Raw genomic sequence first — 8,434 nt, forward strand, 5'->3', positions numbered from 1 at the left:
ATACATTTGAACTCTCCTCTACTAAAAGTGAATTATTTCTTTTTAAAATGTTCACATAATTCAGTCCTTCATAAAATTCTATATAGTTTACTTGATAACTGTGAAAACTTAAATTTAAATTTCACATGTCATATATTATAGATTTTATGTTTCGACCTTTCATTTAAGTTTTTTAGTTTCGATATTGACTGGATGTGATCCGTACACTCATCTCTCCCTCTCTCTATATATATGCTACTATGCCTATTTAAGCAAACAAAACCACACTCGATCACTTGCTCACTGACTGGTCATCTCCTCCTCTGAATTTTAACCAAAGATGGAGAGTACCAAGTCCTCCATCCCTGCCAAGCTCAATCCACCACTCAACATGGTCCATCTCGACCGTAAAATACCGATATACCGTGTGCATATGCTCGTATACTTCCTAGCTATCCTTGCCTTAATTTATCATCGAATAACATCTATTTTCGCCTCCTCTACCCTCCTCGAAGCTGTCTTATTACAGTCGATCCTAGTATCCGATCTCATCCTAGCATTCATGTGGGTCTGTGCACAGGGCTTCAAGTGGAGGCCGGTGCACCGGCAAGAGTTTCCGGCTAGGTTACCGGAACGGACAACTTGGCCGGCACTAGATGTGTTTGTGTGCACCGCTGATCCAAACAAGGAGCCACCGATGGGTGTTGTGAGCACGGCGCTCTCACTTTTAGCCTTTGATTATCCTACTGAGAAGTTGTCGGTGTATATTTCCGATGATGGTGGTGCCGATGTGACGCTCTTTGCGTTCATGGAGGGTGCAAAATTTGCACGTCATTGGTTGCCGTTTTGTAGGGAGAACGGAATCAAAGATAGATCGCCCGAGGTGTTCTTTGCTTCGGGACGGTGTTGCGGTGGTGGTGACGAGGACAAGCTCAAGGTAATTAATTTGCTTTATATTCTTAACTTTTTGATAATTAATATGTGCTAAACTGTTTATTAAAAGGATAATGTTTTAATTTTGTTCATTTATATATGTATTATATATATATATATATATATCTATCTATCTTGTTAGCTTCCTTCATTTCTTTTCTTTTCAAAAAATGAGAACAACCTATACAATATACTTTCATTCAATTTTGTTGGATGTATATATACTAGCCCACAATAATTTTAGGATGATTTATAATTTTATATCATATATATAATATATGGCCTCTGTTAATCCTCTGTCCTTTGTCAAAGATAGCTGTGTTATTGGACAATTTGGACTAGTTCTTTTGGAACAGGCAGCATATCTTGGTTTTATTGGATGTTGGTTTTCTGTTTTAGTTTTATAGGCATCAACCTAATCTACTTTCTTTTGAACATAAATTCTGGTAAAGAAATAACCTCAGCTTCTCACAAAATTTACACTTCCAACAAACAAGGAAAAAGAAAAAGAAAAAGAAAAAGAAAAAGAAAAGTCTAATTTAAGTGAAAAAACACAGAGAGAATTTTTATTTTTATTTTATGGTCATACGGTCCAACTAGTTGTCTAGGATGAAAAAGTAATTTTGAAATATTTTAAAATCAGAAAAGCTCAGCATCAAAACTTTTTTTTTAGCATCTAAAAAATTAAAAACATGACAACTTTCTGATAAAATGTCCAAATATAGTACAAATTAAATGGTCTAAAATGGCTTACACTAAATCATTTTTCTTGCTGCCTTATCTTTGTGTTGTGTTCAGGACTCACTATCAGTACTATTTGCAAATTTTATCTTTTATTTTATTTTTACTTTTTTTAAACTTCAATCAAACATAAATAATTTAGACCGACTTAGATCAGAATAACTAACATAAGCCACTTTAACTTTAGTTCAACCAAACATTACTTGAATAAAAAAAAAAGTTGATGTCATGTTTTTATTTTTATTTTCAAAATACCCAAAAAAAAAAAATCGGCTATAAAGATCTCCTCTTGGCGAAACCGACCGTTTGTTCTTTTCTATGAAGTATTGTTGCATATCTCTTCAATAGTCACACTATAGTTCAAGTTGATTGGATTAGAATGATACTGGTATGCGCTGTGTATGGTCCAAAATTTATGAGGTTTTGTTTCTATTAAGACTGAAATATATTCTGATTTTTTATGTGGGTCCAAAACGCTTTAAATTTTGCAAACAGAAACGGAAAATAAAGGTTATACGGCAGTGACTTTTCTTGGTTTGGAATTGTATACCGAGACAAAAGCCGACTCCAATAATGCTGCAATTGGTGACACAATTAATATAATGTTATCCACACGTTAAGTTCATTAATTTCACATAAATATCTGATAGATGTAGATATAAAACAAAAGCACATGGCACGTATCCATCACCTTTGTTTATCAAATTAAAGATTTTATGCAGCGAACTCCGTATAGCCTTTTATATTAGAAGTATTACTAGTACTTCACCAGTGTCTACAAGAATCTGTCACTATCAGCGAAGATAAAAGTATTTTTTTATTATTAGTATTATTGCATATATTTCTGTCAATAATAATGATTAGAAAGCGAAGATAAAAGTATTTTTTATTGTCAATATTATCGCATATAGTTCTGCCAATAATAATGATATTCTTATCAATAGTCACTTAATTTCGGATAGTGACAGATTTGTGTAGGCGAGATGTTGTAGAGTGCTATAAGTGCTGGTTTTGAGTTTGTTATTAATAATTGCGACACTGATTATATTGAACTTTAATATCAGTTCTTAATTATAGAGTAGAACTAGGGTGTTCTTAAGTTCACCAAGTTTATTGGTGAATTTAAGTCTAAAATTCATTAAATCGGTTTCAAATAAGAAATCCGAACCGTTGAAATCCGCCTACCTTACGAGTGATGCATCTACATGTGAAAATTTTAAACATTCGAAGTAATTTAATGTAAAGTCAATCGGTCAAAAACGCTCAAAAAATGAATGCATTCAAATTAATTTATTAAACTTCTAATTTTGACCGATTGACTTTATACAAATTAATTCCAATGTTTAAAATTTTCACACGTAGATGCATCACTCGTAAGGTAGGCAGGTTTCAACGGTTTGGATTCGTTATTTGAAGTCGATTTGATGTGTTTTAGACTTGAGTTCACCAAAGATTTGGTGAACTACTAATAATTAGCAACACTATCACAGACAGTAACATATCCACATTATTTACATATTTGCTATCACTAATTATCAGTGACTATATACTTGACAGCTGCTGTCAAGATTTAAAAAAAAATATTATTAGTGACTATTCTTTAAAAAAACCGACACTGATGATATCTTCTGTACTTGTGATTCATGATGATCAATTCACTTCATCATAATTTCTGATTGAAAGTAGTGTTCTTTTTTGTTGTTGCAATATTTGGTTGTAGATGATGTATGATGCTATGAAAGAGAAGGTAGAAAGTGCACTGGATAAAGGCAATGTTAGTGCTGAGATAGTTTCCTCAGAGGAATATCAACACATTTTTCAGAAGTGGAAGGATTTTTCCCGCAACAACCATCCTACGGTCGTCCAGGTTTGAATCAATAAAATGTTGTTATATATCATAAGTCACAGTTCTTGTAAGAAAACTGATCGTTGATAATCAATGGCTCAGCAGTTCCTCAAACAAAAATCGTCACTGATAGTTAGCAAAACTAGCTATCAGTGACGGTTCTATTTAAGGAACTGTCATGATAGTTTGCCATTAGTGACGGTTTTTTCTTTCTGATGTGCATGCAGGTGCTACTTGAGAGCAGCATAGATACTGATACCTCTGGTCATGTCATGCCAAACCTGATTTATGTTTCAAGAGAGAAGCATCCTAAATCTCCACATAACTTCAAGGCTGGTGCACTTAATGTTCTGGTAAGACCAACTATTAATAGTAGAATTTAACATTTTTAGTTTCATTTGTATATTCTGACATCCTAGAACCTAGGGTCATGTAGAATATGAATGTTAATGAATATAAACCTTAATTTACCATACTAGATTAGAATCATAGTAGGCCGGGTTCAAATGCCTCTATTTTTTTTTGCCTCTATAAAATTCTACAATTTACATGTCAACATAAAATAGTTAGATGTAATATATATTTTTTTCTCTACATGCACATAATAAATAATCACTTGACGATTTTGATTTTATATGAACCAATAAATTGAAAAATCAGCATCCATATTTTATCCACATTAATGTATTTTTGCAAGCTCTTGATACTAATTAAAAGAAAATCAAAATGTCGTGATCTTTAATGTGAGCATAGAGAAAATGATATAGATCATATTTAACAATTTTATTTTGACATTTAAACTTTAAATTTTGAGTTATTGTAGTTCTAAAAATGAAGAAATTTGAACTCTCCCCTTAAATATATCATGGTGCTAATTGAATCTGTCCTTCTATTTGTCAGGTACGTGTCTCGAGTGTCCTGACAAATGCACCGATAATTCTAACAGTCGACTGTGACATGTACTCGAGTGACCCGACTTCACCACATCGGGCACTCTGCTATTTCCTCGACCCCACCATCTCAGCCAGGCTTGCTTTTGTGCAATTCCCTCAGCTTTTTCAGGGAATCAACAAGAATGATATATATGGAGGTGAACTTAAGCGCATCTTTCTGATAAATGGTCATGGTCTCGATGGAATATGCGGGCCCACTTATGTCGGTACCAACACATTTCATGCGAGGCGTGCCTTGTTTAGTTCATCATTGAAAGGTGTAAATGATCAGGAGCAAATTGGGTTGAAGATGGTTTTGGAAAAAGCGATCGAGACAGCGGGTTGTGACTATGAATTCGGGACTAAATGGGGAAACACGGTTAGTTCTACTTTTCTCTTATTGCTCAGAAAAAAAAAAATTGATTTTGTGATGTTTATAGTCTCCCTCTTAGGGGTGCAAACAGGTTGGATATTATCCGACTGTATCCGACTGTATCCGACTGTATCCGACTCCGTATCCAAAAATTTAATGCGGATATCCGATATTCGAATATCTGTGCAGATACGGATACATATATGATTTTAAATTTTAATTATCTGTATCCGAATAGTAGATATATATTATATAGTTTAACATATATTATGAAAAAAATTATGTTATTCACTATTATAAAAAACGGATATCCATATTCGTATCCGGTTAATATCCGATCCGTATCCGTATTCGTCTAATATCCGATCCATATTCGTATCTAAAAAATAAAAACGGATACAGATATGGTTTTACCACTATCCGATCCGTATCCCTCTCCTTTTTGTTAGAGTAATAAATAGCCTTAACTATATAAAATAAATAAAAATAAATAGCCTTAACAAATTATCGAGCAACATGCCAACATCATGCTTTTTTTTTTCTGGGTATTTTTAATTAATTTCAATATTAAGAACACTTATTACACCTTTGGAGTGAAGAGATGATGTATTACATGAACAAAATAAATATTGTGCTGATCAGGTTCTCTTGAATAGTTGAATCATTCATTTTTTTTGAGTAAAAATAAGGATCTAGTCCTTATTTTCTTTATGAATCAAACATTTAATTTGGAGGAACTTGTTCACAAATTTCAATATGCCAATTGTGATGTATTCTGCTAAACAAAATGCAAATAGTGAAAGATAGACAAACAGTGCAAGACTTGTCTAAGAACTTATCTCATATCATATATATGTATATATATATATATTACTGTTTTAAAAATATCAGATTGGTTTTCGCTATGGTTCCTTGGTTGAGGACTACAACACTGGCTATCGGTTGCACTGCGAAGGATGGAAATCGGTATTTTGTGACCCGCCCGAGCCAGCATTTCTCGGGGAAGCACCCAAAAGCCTGAATGATGTGCTTAACCAGTGTAAGAGGTGGGCTGTTGGGCTCTCTGAGGTAATGCCTTTTGTGGCTTTCGCTTACCAGTCAAATGTTTTTTTAACAGATCCAAATAATCAATCTGAATTGTTCAACATGATCTCCATATGAAAATTTATTTGTAGATCAAAATTTACATTTTTCAAAATTTTTTTTACTATTTTTTTAGATAGATAGAAAATCACTTGATTCAAAAATTCTAGACCATTCAAAAGTAGTGATTTTCTTCCTATCCAAGGAAATAGTGAAAAAATTCTGAAAGAAAAATAAAATTTAGTTTGCGAGTACATTTTCATATGAAGATAAATGTTAAACGGTTCATATATATTGACTATCTTAATTTTGAAAACTAAGATATTGATCCATAGTACAGATGCATCTGCACTATGCATAATACCATAGCCTCACTCCACTAAGCACTATCTAATTTAGAGCAAAGAAAAGAAATGTCCTTTTAAAAGTTGCTATGCTTATGGATAACCATACCATCCCTGTACTGTTACGATCGCACAAGTATATAAATTGGGGCTCAATTGGATGATTGCAGGTGGGGTTTTCCAGGTATTGCCCCTTAATTTTTTGTGTCAGAAAGGTCTCGCTTGGACCGGGGCTAGCTTACTCGAGCTACGCATTTTGGGGCATTTGGTGCATCCCTATTGCCACTTATGCTGTTCTGCCTCAACTTGCTCTAATCAACAATAGGCCATTATTTCCAAAGGTGTATTACTATGCTTATATAATCTTAATCTTGTTTTTTTTCTTTTTATAGCTGAGTAATGATTTCCAAGACTATATTTATTATAAATTTAACTACAGCAGTTTCTAAAGTGCATTCATCGACACACATTAATATATTGGCTTTCAGTTTCTAAAGAAGATAAATAATGGGTATATAGGCAGCATATGTCGAAACTAAATACATTAAAAAGATGAAAGAATACCTATAAAATGTACTACTGTAACTTGCCTAACTGAATTTTTGATTTTACCTAATTGCAGCCGTCGAATCCATGGTTTTATCTGTATGCATACCTTTTCTTGGCAGCCTACATTGTAGACATGGCCGACTTTGTCTCTTACAAGAGCACTTTTAGGCGCTGGTGGAGTGACCAGCGAGTGTGGCTTATTCGTGGCCTCACCGCATTCCCCTTCGCTATTATGGAATTTTTGTTCAACCAACTCAACATCTCCACCCAAGGTTTTAATCTCACGAGCAAAGTCATGGACGACGAACAGAACAAGAGGTAATTTTAGGAACTTCTTTGTTATTTATGATATTGTTCAAGTGTAGGAGGTCCTTTTACTCTGAATTCAACATGAGTAAATGTTAATACATTATTTCAATATGTCTCAGCATTTACATAATACATCATCAGTGATGGTTTTTTGTAAAGAACAATCATTAATAATTATCTCAAACTTGTAAGCAATGTGGACCTATCAATGACACATCCTTAAACAAAAAAAGGAAAAGTGACACATCCTTAAACAAAAACCATAACTAATAGTGTCGCTAATTACCAGTGACAGTTCTAACATTTTGGGTTTAAACTCACTAACGTTATATTCATAAAATTGTTAATACTGCTTGAATGTTGAAACAACATATCGGAATTGGTGGATATATAGGGAAATTAGTGAAGCAAAAAATCTCATAGTAAGTTTTGAAATCAACACATATATATAATGCCAGGTTTCTACACTCAATATAGGTTTGACCAAGGCTTCTTTGATTTTGGGGTAGACTCGCCTTTCTTTGTCATATTAGGCACGGTGGCAATACTTAGCCTGTGCGCATTCACGGTAGGAATGATCAGAATTAATGGCATGGTTATGGAAGTGTTTCTAGCAGGGTTTGGCGTTGTGAATTGCTGGCCGGTATATGAGGCAATGTGTCTAAGGGTTGATAGTGGGAGTATGCCAGAAAGAGTTGCCGCTCGAGCATTTGTCATGGCAGGGATTATTCTTGTCATAGGTTGTGTTGTGTTTAATGTTTAACACACACACACACACATACACACACACACACACACGTACACAGCCTTTTCAGAGGAGAGTACACATTGGATCAACTCATGCTAGAAGTATAAGAAGATGAATTGATATTGCAGCTCATCAATTGTATATGTATTTGTTTAGTAGATAATTTGGTGACGATGTAAATTTGAACAGTAGTTATATATGAAATTATTGTAGTCCTTCGGGCTGTTAGTCTAATTGGTACAACTAATTAATAATATCAATTTGATAGTGAAAGTGAAATGATGCCTGCCTAAAATTGCAAGGTAGAAAATTGAGGTCAATTTATTAGCCCAACATGAAAAAATAGTAATTATATCTTTGCCCATAGACGAGAGAAAAAAATAATGTTATAAGAATTCAACTTTCAAGCAATGTTGATCCACAAAAATTGAAATATATGAAAATAGGCCTTCTCCAAAAAAAAAAGGTGGTAAAACTTAGATTTTAAAAAAGTGTTAGTGCAAATTTTAGGATGATTCAAAAGCATTGCTACTTTGTACAATTTATTAAAATTTTAGAAGAGCAACATTACTCTTAAGTAAAATTTTAGAAGATCAA

General features: G+C 33.5%; 1 protein-coding gene across 1 annotated transcript; it reads left to right on the forward strand.

Annotated features, from left to right (window-relative positions):
- The first annotated feature begins 214 nt into the window (after positions 1-214).
- On the forward strand, positions 215-8,053 carry LOC144546273 (cellulose synthase-like protein G3). The gene is made up of 8 exons (XM_078294826.1): positions 215-916; positions 3,374-3,520; positions 3,727-3,852; positions 4,400-4,810; positions 5,696-5,872; positions 6,402-6,572; positions 6,854-7,098; positions 7,567-8,053. The coding sequence occupies exons 1-8, from the start codon at positions 320-322 to the stop codon at positions 7,850-7,852; spliced, it is 2,160 nt and encodes a 719-aa protein (XP_078150952.1). The 5' UTR covers positions 215-319; the 3' UTR covers positions 7,853-8,053.
- Positions 8,054-8,434: the final 381 nt, after the last annotated feature.

The sequence above is a fragment of the Carex rostrata genome, chromosome 29 (genome assembly GCF_964058835.1).
Source record: "Carex rostrata chromosome 29, lpCarRost1.2, whole genome shotgun sequence".
Taxonomy (NCBI): Eukaryota; Viridiplantae; Streptophyta; class Magnoliopsida; order Poales; family Cyperaceae; genus Carex; species Carex rostrata.

What these genes read in the sequence shown, in the direction of transcription:
- LOC144546273 (XM_078294826.1), top strand. Translation starts at nt 320, where the DNA reads ATGGAGAGTACCAAGTCCTCCATCCCTGCCAAGCTCAATCCACCACTC. An exon ending in ACCATCCTACGGTCGTCCAG is followed by an intron (nt 3,521 to 3,726) that starts GTTTGAATCAAT and finishes ATGTGCATGCAG; the next exon opens with GTGCTACTTGAGAGCAGCAT. An exon ending in GACGACGAACAGAACAAGAG is followed by an intron (nt 7,099 to 7,566) that starts GTAATTTTAGGA and finishes CACTCAATATAG; the next exon opens with GTTTGACCAAGGCTTCTTTG.